Source organism: Onychomys torridus, chromosome 4, assembly GCF_903995425.1.
Source record: "Onychomys torridus chromosome 4, mOncTor1.1, whole genome shotgun sequence".
Lineage (NCBI taxonomy): Eukaryota > Metazoa > Chordata > Mammalia > Rodentia > Cricetidae > Onychomys > Onychomys torridus.
This window is the reverse complement of record NC_050446.1, coordinates 37,679,987-37,696,531: the sequence shown is the minus strand read 5'-3', so window position 1 is coordinate 37,696,531 and position 16,545 is coordinate 37,679,987. Positions and strand designations below refer to the sequence as shown.

The window sequence follows — 16,545 nt, the reverse complement described above, 5'->3', positions numbered from 1 at the left end:
TTAAACAAGCTGCTGTGTTGATCACGTTTTGTTTTTGTTTTTGTTTTTGTTTTGGAGGGGGGTGGCTATAGAAAACAAAAGCTATTTCTCCCTCCGCCCCCCAACATTTGGCAGCCATGGCAGCCAGTAGTCCTCAGTTCGTTTCATGTTACAGCCCTTCCTGCTGGCCTCTCTGGCTGTACAGTGAGGTCAAGCTGAACACAAGGATCTCAGTGGGATGAAATAGTGCCGCCATTTCCTCTCAGCTCTTTATGAAAGTTTCAGGAAAGCAATGTGGGAGATTTGGGGGAGTCGTTCGGGATAAGTTCGAGAGAGGTTATGTTTACCCCAGCAAAGGGTCTTCCTTTGCAGTTTGGAACTACCAAATCTTACTTCTCCGTCAGCCTGTCTTCTGTCGCTCTTTTCTCCCCTTTCCAGGGTGCCGTGTTAACTCCCTCAATGGAACACACCATGTCACTACAGCCTGCTTCTATGATCAGCCCTCTGGCCCAGCAAATGAGTCATCTGTCACTAGGCAGCACCGGAACAGTAGGTGGCAAATTAATATCCTGGGTTTTTGCAAATAGAGGAAAGTGAATTATGGAAACCCGTGTCTTCCCTGATGAAAGTATAGGTTGAGGGGGAGGGTGGTAACAAAGATTGTGTCCGGCCCTCTCCCTATCTGGCATTGCCTTCCACAGAGTCACGTAGGACTCAGAAAATTCTTGATTAGTTGATGACCTGGATACGTCTCCCTCACCCACATAGCGCCCACACATGCCCATGTGTAGCTTTTATAACCCATGTTACAAGCTGCAGGTCACCGAGGAAAAGATGATCAGGTCACAAAGGACAGGCAGCGTCTCCGCATTTGCTGTTCTTTCATGTAGTGTTGCAGTTTTCAGAGTGGCTTGTTTTCCTGCACTCCAAGGGACTGGCGGGGTTAGAAGGCTGGGTTAGTACGAGGCCCAGTGTACAAAGGCATCCAGCTCAGCCTGTGTCTGTGGTGGCTGCGAAGGGCAAAGGGCGGCGTGTTCCCCCTCTTATTCTGAAAACCAGCAACAGCTTCTCAGGAAAGTGAATCCAGGACATCACACAGCCCAGAAATAGGCTACAAATTCCACCTGCCTTTGGGAAATGAGACTGCTAAAATAGACCAAGTAGAGTTCCCTGGTCACATCTGCAGGGGCCGGTTAACGGTCCCTTCAGGTCTCTCCCCACACAATAGTATGAGGCATCACCTCCGGAGGGTGACCAGAAAATAATGTGGCCTCTTGAGGAGAGATTTGTATGATGGTTCTGAATTACTGCAGATGAGAAACCTTAATGACCTTTACACGGGCACATTTTTTAGTTGGTAAATTCAAAGAAACATGGCATTTTTAGTTTGACCTTCCAAATGGCATATTCATAGGCAGTAATTAAGCTTTAGGGGAATCCATATACTTTTTTTTTTCCCTTTGAGACATCTAGGTACTTGATAGCCATCTCAGACCCCGCCCCCGCCCCCGCCACCCAGTAATCTGAATTTTGCATGGCTTGCTGCTGCATACCCTGATCACCTTCTCCTTTTCAGTACATGCCTGCCACGTCAGCCATGCAAGGAGCCTACTTACCACAGTATACACACATGCAGACAGCAGCGGTTCCCGTGGAGGTTGGTATAGCGCATCCTAGTGGTCGCTGTGGCAGTGGGTCGTTTGACATCCGAGTCATTGAAACAGAGGAACAACAACAAAAATTTATCAACAGTCAAATATTTTATCAAGGCATAGTAGCACATGCCTGTTATCCTAGCAACCAGAGAGGCTGAGGCAAGAGGGTCTATGAGTTCAGGCCAGCTTAGGCTATATAACTAAAGAAATGGTCCAGAAAGCGTGTGCGCTTAGTATTTTTCAACTGTAAAATACACTCTATGCAAATTAGTATAGCTATATCCAGATAGATACATTGCATCCCCAGACTCCCCCTAAATAACTTTGCAATCTTGTAGCACATTTCATAGTACTTTGAGGCTCTGTCTTATTACCCCAAAATTTTTACTCACAGGCACATTAAGATAAAATTGGGGTTTGAGATTCTAGTTCTAAAGACTGAATCAGTGGTAATACTTATTACAGATGAAACGGGTCATAATTTAGACAATGGAAAAAGAAAAACTGGTGTTCCTAAATTGCAGCAAGCATGAGGAACAACCCTCCCCGATTTTACAGCCAACTGCTCTTGGTTATTATCTTAGCATATATTACATCTGTAGAAGTCTGACATCTGAATTATGATTGGACAGGAAGCGCAGTACTTTCCTGCAGAGTGTCCTCAAGAATCAAGGAAGTTTATCAGTCTATTTACCTTACCCACTAGGCAGATCCCAAAGTTCCGGGGACCTGTGGTTGTCGTATTTGGATGATCGTACAACTTTGGCAGATGATCCACAGCTGCCGGAACCCACAGGTTTTGGTGTGCAGTTCTCCAGACCATGAAACCTCCAGAACAATGAAAAACAAACATTTTCTCTGTAACTACTTCAGCAAAGCCTGACCTGTGGTTTTTCCAGCGTAATTTGAGCTGAGCCAAGACTGGCTATCCCAAGTCCTCTGGCTTTTTGTTTTATTCCTGATTTACTCTTACTGTAGAGGAGGTTCCAGCAGGGCCTGTCACCTGCCAGGCAGAGGCTTTGCCATGGAGCTTCTAAAATCATGTCCTCGCTCTGGAAGCCAGGCAGGCTGTGAACTTGCAGCCCTTCTGCCTTAGCCCTCACCTAACTGAGGTTACTGTCCCTGCTTCCAGTGACCAAGTTGGTTCACACTTTTCAGCATATAAGTATTGGGAAGTTTGATTGTGAGGTGCAGTTGATGCCTTCGGGCAGGAGTGGGGATGGGGGAATATGACATGCAACATTTGTACACTGTGCTCAGACTCTAAAATCTGAAAATACTGAATTATAAACTATATCTGGCTTCAAGGAGACGAAGCCAAGAAATCTCTTTGATCAATATTTAAGTTAAACATTTGAGCAGGAGGTTCTTGGGGTCTGTCATATTTCAGCTGTATTAGGGCAGCGATTAGCCTTAAAAGCTCCATGTGACTTGAAGAAATTCACTTTGAAGAGCATCTGTATTAAGGTGTGTGTCCTTGGACTCAGGCCTTAGCAGCAGAGTTAGGATTTCATTGCTAATGTGTCTCATGCATTCTGCTTTGTTGTAGGAAGCAAGTGGCCAGCAGCAGGTGGCTGTGGAGACAACTAATGACCATTCTCCATACACCTTCCAACCCAATAAGTAACTGTGAGGTATGAGGGGAATGTCCCCCTAACTGTAGGGCTCATGTGAAGCAGTCTGCGGTACTTTTATCAAATGATGCTTAGACTAACTCAAGATTTAATGTGTTTATGAATTTACAGACTCTGTCTAGATAAGGAACAATGTTTTATATTGAAATCAAATATATATTTCCTCTACTCCAAAGTCATAAAATATAAATCATCATAGAACATTGACTTCCAAAGCTGTCCTATATATGATAGAAGCGTCCTATTTATATTACTTAAATACTAAGGAGATACAGCTTAAGATGTTGCTTAATCAAGTCTCAAAAGGTCAGCAGCACCTTGACTCTGAATTCAGATTGTTAGCATCCTCAGAACAAAAGACTATCTTACCAGCTTTCACTGGAGTTACGAATTTCAAACTTCACTTCACCATGTGTATTTTAAAATCCAGTTTCTGGAGTGTCTTGTAACGATGTGTGTGGTTGATCTCAAATCACTCTTCATTGAGACCCATTTGAGACCCAGCTCTGGCTGCCTGAGAGAAGAACGTACCCTGCAAGTCCCAATTTTGAAAGGCGGACTCGAGGAACTGAGCATGACCCTCAGATCCCCAGCTTATGTCCCTCAGTCTTACTATGGATGAGCACAATCTTGTTCAGGCATTTATCTCTTTAAAACAAAAGATGACAAGCCCTGCGGCGTGTTCTTTAAATCAGCAAAGACTGATCGGTCTTCTCTCTTTCTCTTCCAGATGGACCAAAGGGTGTTCTTACATGAAGAAGGGTGTGAAGGCTGAACAATCATGGATTTTTCTGATCAATTGTGCTTTAGGAAATTATTGACAGTTTTGCACAGGTTCTTGAAAACGTTATTTATAATGAAATCAACTAAAACTATTTTTGCTATAAGTTCTATAAGGTGCATAAAACCCTTAAATTCATCTAGTAGCTGTTCCCCTGAACAGGTTTATTTTAGTAAAAAACAAAAACAAAACAAAACAAAAAAAAACACAAAAAAATCAAAGATTTTTATCAAATATAATGATGCAAAAAAGAAAAAAAAAAGAGAGAGAGAAAGAAAACTTCAATTTTCTGGGTATGCACAAAGACCACGAAGACTTATCCAAGTGCATGACCGGATTTTTGCGGTTTTGTTCATTTTGTGTTTAATGTGTCTTTTTTTTCAGCTGTATGAAATGGGCTTTCTGAAGTTGCCATTGTCTGACTTCTCCATGGTGTTTGTGCTTGCCGTGAGAGTGTCGCTTGAAGCCGGAGTTGCCACCCTCTATGTCTTTTCGTAGCTTTCCATTTTTCTTTCCACGTAGTGTGAAGTGTCTTATCCTTTTCTATGAATTCCAATTTGCCTTAACTCTTTTGATGCTGTAGCTGTTTCAGTAAAGTTAGTTCAAACTAATGATGTAGAATGCTTTGACCAAATGGGCTGGTCTAGTACGCCTTGTAAACAGCAGCGTAGGGGCTTTTCAAAGGTAGTCAATAAAAGTTGCTGAAATTTTGGCTTTTTTAAAATACGTAGTAGGTGTTTTTAATGATTTTTTCACATAACGTGTAAGGTTAGTGAAGTGCAAGAAGGGAGAATTGTTTTGTGTGAAACACATTTTCTGACTGGGGGACTTTTAATAGGGTAAATCGTTTGTAAGGCCGTACACCGACAGTTTCCTCTGTTAGTTTGACCAATTTAGGAGATCTGCTGTATGATGCAATGTAAAGTCTTTTTTGCCTTTTTTCAGGAAAAAAACAAAAAACAAAAACAAGAAACTTAATGATGTTCTAGATTTAGTGTAGGTAGCTTTGGGGCTGGGGGGGGGGGGGGGGGAGGGGAGTCACCGAATGTTTCGTCCTTTATACTAACGATAGTGCTTTAGAATGAGAACCATGCCTGTGATCTGGCAAACTGAGGGGGGGAAATGTCGCTGTTGAAACTAAATGGTAAAAGCTAAAAGTAAGGATTTCTCTTTAAACCTGAGCTGAGATATGAACAGAAGAAAAACGATTGGCTACTAGCTCGCTCTCTCTCTCTGTCTCTCTCGCTTGCTCACTTGCTCGCTCTCTCTTAGGTCAATTTGAAAAAAACTAAAAATGACTTTGGCACTTTTCAAGGTAACTTCACCAAAGACCGAAGAGCCAGTAGCCAGTAACTCCACCTTGTCTCAGCATCCCATTTTCTCTGCTCTTTATTTTTGCCGGACCAGTTTGCGGTTAGGAGAATGTGCCTTTTTTGTACCTTTGCATTAGGTTTTATAATTTTAACTGATGTATGGACTCACAGAGACAAATTAAAAAAAAAAAAAAAAAAAAAAAAGCATGAAGGAAGATTTGAATCCAAGCAGTGCCACACTTTATGTCATCACTACAGGTGTTCAAGTGTAAAGAAAACCAACTTTGAAACTATGAAATTCCTGATTCATAAATACAGTTATTTCTACTTTAGTACATATGAGATAATTCATTGTTATTAATGCTCTTTTATTAAGGCAATTGCATACGTTTTAAAAGCAATGGTAAATTAAGTTGTCTTCCAAAACTGTGTACTTGTCTGGTCAGCTACGTATGATCAGTTATCTACCTCAGAGGCTTTTTCTTTTGTGCTGGGACAGGTTGCTGGCCCTCCCTGTTTCCACCGACCAAATCCTCCTAGCTCGGGAGCTAGGGCTAAGCAGTTACTTCTTTTGAGTATTTTTTAGTTCTTAAATCGTATTGCTTGTATTTGATGATAGATGTCAGTGACATTTCATAGTTTCAAACGTCCTTGCTGCTCTGAGAAGTGTAGATTCTAGTGAAAATTACATACTCAAAAGAGAAATGTGTTTTCGTTTTTGTTCTTGTTTCTTTTTTTTTTTTTTTATTTTTAAAGAAGTCGTGGTATTATTGGTTCTATGCTCCCTAAAACATTCTGCTTTGTGGAAGTCCAGACTGAATGCAGCACCCTCCGTACACCGAGTCCGTTTGTCAGCCTGGGGCTCTCACTACTTGATATTTTTTCCATTAGTTAAGACAGGAAGATGATAGCTCAGTCAGTGGGGGGGGGGAAATCTGCTGCTAGGTATGTCTGAACTAAGTGCCATACTCGTCTGGGTCAGATTTGGGAAACAACCTCTGTACATATTTAAAAAAAAAAAAAAAAGTCAGTTAAACATCACATAGTAGACAGCCATTAAATTATAAAAAAATTAATTTATGAAGAAAGACCTTTTGTACAGATTGAAAAAAAAAGATTTTCATAGAGATATCTATATGATCAAGAGAGTTAATTTTTTATTTTGGTCCTAGTGCTCCATACTTGCCAGCGGTGACTTACTTACCGGCTCCACATGACTCTGTACTTTTCTTTCCTAGGACTTGTTAAACGCCAAAAGACATTTTTGAACTGTACATTTGATCAGATTGTTAGCTTTTTCTGTTTTATTTCTTTTGAGAACCTTTGAATAAAAACATCTGAAACGTTCTTCTTCCTGTCAGTTTTCTTCAGTCGATAAAGCCTGCATCAAAATCCCATTTCACCTTTCTGCCTCACTCCTCAGCTCAGGACATTGGTTCAGAAGTAAATTGAAAATTATGTCAGATTCCCTATGTCCTGAAAATGCCTCTTCCTGCAAGGGATTGAGAAACCTTCCCACCTCCTTGTTACCATTGTTTAAATCTGTGCTGTGACCTTAGAGGTCACATCTGACCTTGTCATAAGTCCAGCCCCAAATATCCTGCTCTTGGTCTGTTTGGGTTTTTGTTTGGTTGGTTGGTTGGTTGGTTTTTGGTTTGTTTGGTTTTTTTGGGTTTTTTTTTTTTTTTTTTTTTTGGTTGTTTTATTGTATTGGCAACAACCCTGGGCCTCTGACATCCTAGGCAGCTGCTCTTGCAATCTTGCAATGAACTAAATCCTCAGTCCTAGATAAGACTGAAAAATCAGGTCCCCTTCCTTACTGCTGCCCATTGTTAGAACAAAATAGACATTTTCTTATCTGCAGCCAACACAAACATGCCAAAATGATCTCACCCCATTAAACCACAGCCTTTAAAAAGTGGCCTCGTTTTACTGTTCCCAACAGGAGGCACCCATACAGCATTTGTGGGGTGGGGGTGGGGGAACTTTCTTTCCCCTCCCTGACTTGCTTTGTTGGAGGCACATAATACAGAAAATTGGCTCCTACCCAAAGTGGAGTGAATGTTTGAATGGAGTTTGTGTAGTACTTACTGCCTGTCCATTGGCTCTACCGTAGCAGTTAAGGATGGAATAAGAAGTTCCACTACATTTTTAGAGTTGTTTCCATCATTTATTGTGTGTCTATTTGGTTGAAGGCTGTTCATGTGCCCCAGCACGAACAAGGTGGTCAGAGGACAACTTGTGGGAGTTCTCTGTCTGTCTGTCTGTCTGTCTGTCTGTCTGTCTCTCTCTCTCTCTCTGTCTGTCTCTCCCCCCCCCCCCCCCGTGTGATCTCTGACCAAATGCCAGTCATGAGGCTCTGCTGCAAGCACATGACTCACTGCACCACATCGAGTGAGTGGGCCCTCACTCCATTTCAGAATGATTCCTGCAGTACCTGGAGCGCAGTATGAATCAGATAAGAGACATTGAGATCCCTTACCCGCCACTGCTGAGAAAACCCTAGTGCTTGATGGCTCCTTGAGGAGAAGCAGCATGTCCCCTTAATGCTGACCAGTGCCTCGAAGACAAAGATGCCGTAGCATAGGAAAAGTATGGCCTCAGACAAAAAGGGCATCTCAGAATGTAAGCTGTAGACCCTGCCATGCATACCAACCGGACACTTATGTGTCCTTCCCTATGAATAATGGCTGAGGTCGGAGGAAACACTCAGGTGCCTGGCACCTGGGGCTTCGTTAACCTTTTCTTTGTTCTAGTGTTTGTCTCCAGTTCCATGGGTATCCACCTGATGACATTGAACAGTCATCCCTTGATATCCACAGGGGACGGATTCTAGGACTCCACAGGTGCAAGTGTGTAGTATTTGCATACAACTGCCCATATTGTTAGAGTCGTCACAAGATCTTGTATGATGCCTAATGCAACACAATGCTGACAGTTATAATATAATGTTCATAATGACAGGAAGATCATATGTGTTCAATGCAAAGGGTTTTTTTCCCCCAAAATATTTTCCATCAAGGACTGGTTAATTCTACACATGCAGAATGCATGGATACAGGGGCTAGCCATTTACAGAAGTTCCTGAAAGCTCTTCTATGTAAATGGAACTTGACCTAATGACATATTGGCTCAGTAAACACTTTGTGGATAAACCAAACTTTGCTGAAAGGTTCATTGGTTCAACATTACCTTTTAGTCTGAGAAGTGGGACGGTTCGATCTGTGGATTGGAAGAAGGGAAAGGATAGATACAGCAATTGCTCTCTGGTACATGATTGCTGCCTTTGGTAGCTTGGGGACTGCTGGAGTCCCAGTCACCCCAGCATCCATGCCCTTCATGAGTAGTGGCACTCTATGTCCAATGGAATTTGAATACTATAATTCTATATCTTGAATTACATGCAATATCAATGGGAGAAAATGATGCTCCCTAACCTGTTGGACTATTTAAATGCTGACACCCAACAGGTAGTAGCCTCTCCCCAACAGCATAGCCAAAAGAGGAGAGATCTAGTAACTTTATTACAAAGATCATCCGCCTATCACTCCTTCCCTTTCCACAAAAAAAGCTTAGGATGTCCAGTAGCTAGAGGAGGGCAGAGGACTCAGAACTGGGATTTGAGGAAAGCCAGGCAGTTTCTTCCCCTCAAATAGCAAAGCAATAAGATAAGCATCCGCAGCCATGGCTGGGTACAGGCTGGTGATCATGTGCTCTATGGCTGCGGGTGTGTTGCTGGTCAGGATCTGGGATCAGCTGGGGTCACACTGGCCTAGCTGGGAGGTGTTGCATGCATAGCCTTCAGGAGGGATCAACTGCTCAGCAGTGGAATTTCAGTCCAAGTCAGGCTCCAGAGTGTCTCGGGCACTCAAGCTTGATCTCTGTAGGGTAAGATCACATTTGAGCTGGAGCCTCTAGAGGGAGGATTTTATTACTCAGCCTTCAGCAGGAGCCCAGAAAAAGACCAGATACAGCTAGTGCAAATTGCAAGGCCAACTGCCAGTGAGTGCTGAATGCCTCAAAGCACACACTGCTAGGGCCTGAATTTGGGCTTCACTGTAAGGGTCTAAGAACAAGTTTACTGGTCTTGGAGATGGGGACAAGAACACACATTGTGAGCTTTGTTGCTTAGACTGCAGAGTGACTTCCGGGGAACTTCTAAGGCTCGAGGACACCAAGGGACAGAAGAGGAAGCCACCAGCCTGGCCAAACCACATAGCTGGGCATAAGAGTACCAGCAAGTCTCTCTAAGCTGCTCAGAATTAAAAGCAGGTGGTGGTGGTGGCCTAAACACACAAACTCAAAGGTGAAGATTTGATTTAGGGCATTCCATCATTTATACAGACACAGATCATGAAGGAGAACAGGCATTTCCCCACACACCCTCTGGTACTCCGAAAGCTGTTCCCCTACTTGAACACTTTTATTGATGCTTCCCCACACCTCACAGAGTGTCTCTTGATAATAACCCTCAAACCTGTTTGCAAAGTTAAACTGGTTGCCATTTCACCGCCCAGTGTTGGTTCTGCCAACTGGAATAAGCTGGAATTCCACTCCAAAAGTCAGTCCAGTCATTCTGACGTGTGTCACTCAGCAGCACTGTCCTTCTCTGGGTTGGACATTCCTCCCAGTGTAACCACCTCCCCTCACTGCTGGTGTACACTCAACACCAACAGCTCACCTTGCACGTGTGCCTCAGCTGACAGCACTCACTGGACCACAAGGAGTGGCCTCGGGCGTTACCTATCTCCCCTGCCCTGCTCAATCTTCAGACACATGACAGCTTCCCTCCTGACTTCCCAGGGACATAGTAGAGTCTTAAAATGTGCAGTGCATAGAAGTCTGTGTTGCTCTGGTTATTTTGTTTAATATCAATAGTTAATTATGATTAAAAACATGCAAGGGAGTACTATGAAGTCATTTTGAAGAGAACTGTGATGACAGGAAACAACGTGCTCATGCCAAAGTGTTAAGTACAGAATTGTAGATATTATATGATCCTACTATGAAACATTTAAATATGAAAGCTCAGGAGAAATTATTTCGGAGTGCTTAGCAGTGGGTGAGGACATTATGGAAAGGGTTGTGGAACTTTTTTCATATATTTCTGAATTTTTTAAAAATACATTATTTTATAAACAAAAAGTTCTGAAGATAGTTTCAGATCATTTTGAAACTATGCAAGTCACTGGGCTCCTAATATTGCAACCGCCCCAGGGCTGGAGAGATGGCTCAGTGGTTAAGAGTGTAGCAACTCTTCCAGAGGATCCAACTTTGGTTCCCAGTACCCAGGTCAAGTGCAGGACGTTTACCCACCAACCCCACAGCTCCCTAGAGTTTTCTTAAGTGTGAGCCGCAGGAAATATTAAATAGAAGGATTTAGATTGTGGAGATAAACAGAAAACAAAGGATAGCCTTGAGAGGGCCTGGAACCTATTCCGAGGAGCCCTGACTGCCTCTGCCTCAGGGTATTTATAAAGACGCCAAGGGGTGGAACAAAAGACCTCCCCCCAGCACAGCCAAGTGCAGACCATTTCAGACACCTGCACTCAGGCCCTTGGTCCTAATCTTCCTCTCTATGTGGACCTGCAGGGTAAAGCCACAAGGAACCTGAAAACGGGCTCCCACAGTCAGGTGGCTCCCAACAACTAGGAGATTTGACGCCCTCTTTCAGCCTCTGCAGGCACCAGAACAGACACATAAAAATAAAAAAATAAAGTTAAGATACTGTACAACACATTGGAAGGCAAGACAACATGACCTGGTCCTAGACCTGAAGGAACAGTTGAGGAGAAGTAAGTGTGTTGTCTTGAAGTGGCAATGTCACAAGACTTATAAAAAGCAAGAGCTAGGTAAGTGTGGGAGCTCTGAGGGACTAGGCTCTTGTACACCAGCCCATTGTCACTCATCAGAATTACCCCAGGGCGCTCACTGCTTCCTAGACCTGTGAGAGGGCCATGCAAATAGTTCGGTAGCTCTCCTCTTGCCAAAATGAGGCTTGGAGCAAACGTCCAGAGAGTTGGCATTTCTTTGCCACTCCAGCTCTGCAGATACCAATCTAACAAGAAGGCAGTATATTGTCTTCCAGGTTTGTATTTAATCAAACAGAATATGGGATACTTTCCACCCAGCATTCTGATTTTTAACTGGCAATCATTTGCCCCCCAATTGCAAGACAGCGGATGAGCAAGTACTTGTAATAGTGCTCGAATGCCTACTTATTGAATAGGCTCTTTCTTAAGGGGCATGGCGAAGAACTATTCACTGCAAGTGAATTCTAGGAGGCTGTAGATTCATAGTAGTGTTTGCTGAATTATAAGTTGTAGCCAAAGGCTCTTAGGCCATGTACTTCATCCCTCTTAGAACCCATTTCACTCACTTTGAAGGACAAAATCTTCATCAACAGCACAGATGTTCAGAACCTTCATTCACTTCTCCATTTCACTCTTTAAACACACATACACACACACAGTGGAAGTGCACATGGGCTCACTATACTTCTAGTAGCTTACAAAGCATTTCATGCTACTCTGGGGATGCTGTCTTGGTCTTTCCTCTTCACCTGAAGCAGCAGCTCAAGGCTGTCACTAGACTGCACATTTGGGTAAGTGGCCCTTCCTATAACCAGTGTACTGGAGAACAAGTGAATGGCACCTTCTGTTACCTCACCCTGCATCCTTCCTAGGGTTCTCACAAGTGGTAGTGTATCTCTGCTTTACCAGCCAACAGACCTTGAGAGCTGATAACTGAGAATAGGGGGCTCTGAGTGGCCTATTGTCAAAAACTGTTAACATTAGTTCTCATTCCTTCTCCTAAATTAAAGAGAGGTTTCTGTTGCCATAGTGTATCTTTCCATTGGGATGGCATTTGATGTAGTAAATATTTAAAAATGTTTAAAACATCAAAGTCCCAAATACAGTACAAAGAACTTCTCTGATTTCTTTGAAAGCAAATTACTGGCCTATGACTCCATACAAAGGACATTCTGTATGATCACAATTCAACTATGAAAATAAGGAAATGTAATGTGACCACTGATAAACCCTCAGACCACAGTCAAGTTTCACCAATGATTCTGGTTTCATTCTTTATTGCAAAAAGATCCAGCTGGAAATCACACAATGCACTCAATTGTCCAGTTTTTATTTTCTCTCAGTCTTAAGTAGCTCATCTGTCTGTCCTTGACTTTTATGACTTGAACACAATTGAGGATTATGGACCAGACACTTGGGGACATATCCTCCAATTGGTGTATGACATTTCTGGGTCAGCCACCACTGGCAGGATTGCCAGCAAGTAAAGCTGGGTCCCATCAAGGAAACATGATGTCAACTTGCTTTGTTTCCAATGATGTCCTGTTTCTCACTTAGCCACAGTGACATCTGCCAGACATTATACTATAAAGTTACTCTTTGCTATTTGGCAGTTCAGAAGTATCTTGTGGGAAGTACTTGGGAAATGTTCTTCTCCTGTTACTCACTTTCTCGTCTGTATGAATGGGGATTCAGGTTTTCGTATTTTATTCAATGGACTGTAAGCAGTTACATTTGTAATAGCCAAATTATCCCAGTTTGGCCAGTGCAACAAGCTGCTGTGTTTTTGAGATATGCCCAGTCATGGTGTAAACACTGTCTTCCTTTCTGGTCTGTCCTGGTTGTTCCTTGCCACAGCTAGCTAGCATTATCCATTTCTCTCAACTTCTTTTCAGGAGAGGTTGGCTTTTAGATGCTAAGATCAGGGCCTGGAGCGTTTGTTCCCAACATGTCACTAATCCTTGACACTGAGCAGTGCAGAGCGGGTACATGTACATAGTTGCATACCTGTCTTACTGAACACGTTAGAAAACATGAATTTCTACCTCTCTACATCGGGTTTCAAACCAACACCACGGGATTCACTAACCCCTCTTCATTTTTTCTATTTATTTTTTTTTCTGAACACCAGAAACCTGGTGTCCTTGATAAGCGTGTCCATTTGACCAAATCTCCCATCTAACGAGTCTCCCATTTCTGTTACTTCCCAAGTTGCAAGTTTCAGCCTGGATCCCTCAGGCTCCAGCTCCTCCCTCTATGGGGCCAAGCTGGCAAGGAAGCAACTGTGTACCCAGAGCAGGCAGCTGGGAGGGGCTCTACCCGACGATGTCACATGAGTGCCCTCTGGCGTAAGCTAGTTCCCTGAAGTCTGCTTATCTCTGTCATGTGAAACATGGTAAAGGTTGCGACAGCTGGTGAGCAGGAAAGGTGATAGTTAGGAAACCCAGAGAGGAAGAGTTAGAGAAAGAACAGGAGCACAAAGGAGAGAGAGAGAACAGAATGAAGGAGATACCAACTGATGGAAGGCTCCAAAGTGCTTGCCAGGCTGGGAAATGTCAGGAAAAAGTACAGGAGGAAAAGAAGATGCCATGAGCTGTTGATTCCCGTTGTTTCCAGAGCTGTGACCTTGCAAATAAACCCATAGTCACCACCTTGCTGTCATTCCATTAAGGAAGGAAGGGCCATGTTTTTAAGACACCAGCAGGGAGGTGCAGTTTCCTGTAAAGCCAAGTCCTGCATTGATCTCCAGAAAGACCCGGGCCTCCCAGGTCTTCTCCAATACCTCCCACCCAGAACCAGCCTCACAACCTGTGGGGACATTCTCGCCAATTGAACCGCTTCATTCAGCATGAGTAGTTGTTTTTGAATATTACATTTTTTATATTTTAATTGTATATCATTAAACTGGGGGAGAGGAAGAATGGAAATAAAACCAATCTTGAGAATACTTTATTTTTGTTTTTATTATGTGTGTATACGGTATGTTTGTATGTATGTATGTATGCAATGTGTGTGTGTGTGTGTGTGTGTGTGTGTGTGTGTGTGTAAGCAGTATGCTTGTGTGTCTGTGCAGCTGTGTGTGTGGTGTTCAGAGGTCAGCCCCTGGAGTGTTAGTCAGCATCCCTGGGAAATAGTGACTTTTCTCCAATGGAATCCATTTGATCTGGTTGGCATCTCACTTGGCTTTCTGTGCCACTCTGGTCAGGACTGAAAACCCACTGGTCTCCGTGTTCCCACCTCCTGCTGCAGCTCCCCCTAGTGGAGTCAGCATCTACCCCAGTCTCTCCTCAGCTCAGTGACCACCCTGCCATTTATGTCACCACTTCTTTCTTTATTACTATTAAAATATATTTTTTTTATTTATAAATGCCATACCCTTGCCACAAGCAGCTTTTGCTAAGTATATTGTATATCTTCAATTTATTTTTGTTGCTACATAGTATTCCATTGGACACCAGTTTATTCTTGATAGGTGTGTGGTTCTCTCCAGTTTGTAAACACACTGTGACAAACATGACTTGCACACGTCTCCTGGTACATCTGTGCACGTGTTTTTATAGTATTCATGACTTAAGAGGTCAAGTGCTAGGTCATGGGGCATGCCTGGCTTTTGCTTTACAAAATTACACAAGGTATCTTTAGAATAGCAATTGTTCTAAGGTTAGAAACAATATTTCTCTTTCTTGGAAGAAGCGCCTCTTTTTGACATACAGAGAACAGAAGAGCTCAGTGATTGGTAAAGATGAGCAGTGAACATGAGGAACCATATCTGGGAGAGGGGTGAGGAAAGGTGCTGAGCCCAAGGTACAGAGTATAAACGAGTTTCTTTGTACAGGCATATTTGCTCCCCTCTGTGAGCACTATGAAAGTGTCTCTCTGTTCCTATAAAGAAGGGGCTGGATTAACACGGATGCATGTCCCAGTTAAGGGGCTCTAGTACCTCAGTTAATGTCCCAACAGCTCCCACAGACAGCCACAACAGCTGAAGAGCTGACCAGGCTGCTGCTGGACTAGTTTACTGCTCACAGCCCACACCAGCCCTGGTCTGAAGAAACTCACCTTCTAGTCTGCTGGTGGCTGCTATGGCTCTACCAACCTCAGGGTTAAGTCCAGAAGACAGCCTCCATGTTCCAATGTTGTCAGTGCATGGGTATGGTGGTAGAGCGGTCTCGTGGACTCTTTACTCATGGCTCACCATGAGGAGAAACACGGGAAGAGGGGGCTGGAGGAGGCGCACTTGGGAAGTAGTTTGAAGGTGAGAGGTACCTGTATGTCTTCCTCTTTTCAGTTTTGGAAAATGGGACCTTGCCTTACTCCTTGGTGCCGTTCCTTTTCCAGTCCCACTGACGCTCTGACACATCTCTACACTGCAACTGTACATCCACTGTGGCTGGACAAGAGCTCCTGCTCTTAGGGTCCCTCCCGTCAACTGCCCAAAAACCGTCAGAGCAAACACACTGCAGTGACCCCGGGAGCTGAGCCCCTGTAGTGGTGTGGTTACGGCTTGCTCATAAATTACAGCCCATTTAAATACTGAAAACAACTGATGTCTACCAATGGGTATACAGTCTTAAAATTAGGTTATCAGAGGCACTAACAAGAAATAGTGATTTAAATTAAAATTAATTACTAACTTTTAGCATAAACTGTACCATATACTTAAAGTTCAGGTTATCCAGAACTGCCAGCCAAAGAAGTTTGAATGATTTAAGAAAGAAAGAAAGAAAGAAAGAAAGAAAGAAAGAAAGAAAGAAAGAAAGAAAGAGAGAGAGAGAGAGAGAGAGAGAGAGAAAGAAAGAAAGAAAGAAAGAAAGAAAGAAAGAAAGAAAGAAAGAAAGAAAGAAAGAAAGAACACCCAGTGAGGGATTTGGATTTCATCATGGTTTAATGATTTTACCCCCATGTAGAACTAAGAGGCTACACCTTGAAGAACACAAGAACACAGAATTCACGAAAATCTCCTCAGGTTGTTCATTTATGACTTCTGGGGTATTGCTTGTCAACCTAAGTCCACGGTCAGGGTGCTGCAGAGTCCTGCAGTGTGTGTTTAGCTAAAAGAGATGAACAGGACTCACTGGAAGCCATGCAAAAGAAAGATGTTGGAACTTGCCTGGCCAGTAGGAGGCACATGTTTTCCATGTCTGCTCACAATGGAAGCCTTTCTCTGACGCTCACCAGAGCTGGTACTGCCTACTATGCTCACACCAAATAACCTACAAAGTCAACCACCCCACTCCGAACATTCCATTTCCTTCTTTCTGTGTCTATCATTCAGTGTGCTTCTAAATGTGCTTCCTAAGTTCAAACTCGGTGATCATGACAGTTGCTCTTTGAGGGCAACTTGACTGAGACACACTCTAAGCTTGTATT

General features: G+C 43.2%; 1 protein-coding gene across 10 annotated transcripts in view; it reads left to right on the top strand.

The window, feature by feature from the left end:
- The window catches only part of Rbms1 (RNA binding motif single stranded interacting protein 1), a 218,210-nt gene extending 212,644 nt beyond the window's left edge, over positions 1-5,566 (top strand). For 7 of the 10 annotated variants that reach the window (XM_036184973.1, XM_036184972.1, XM_036184975.1 and 4 more), the window contains 4 exons: positions 418-528; positions 1,556-1,636; positions 3,184-3,268; positions 3,999-4,266. In XM_036184973.1, coding sequence (XP_036040866.1) covers positions 418-528; positions 1,556-1,636; positions 3,184-3,261 — 270 coding nt within the window. In that variant the 3' untranslated portion in view covers positions 3,262-3,268; positions 3,999-4,266. Of the gene's footprint in view, positions 1-417; positions 529-1,555; positions 1,637-3,183; positions 3,269-3,998 lie in introns of all 10 variants that reach the window. The other 3 variants (XM_036184979.1, XM_036184977.1, XM_036184981.1) reach the window with 1 other exon arrangement.
- Positions 5,567-16,545: the final 10,979 nt, after the last annotated feature.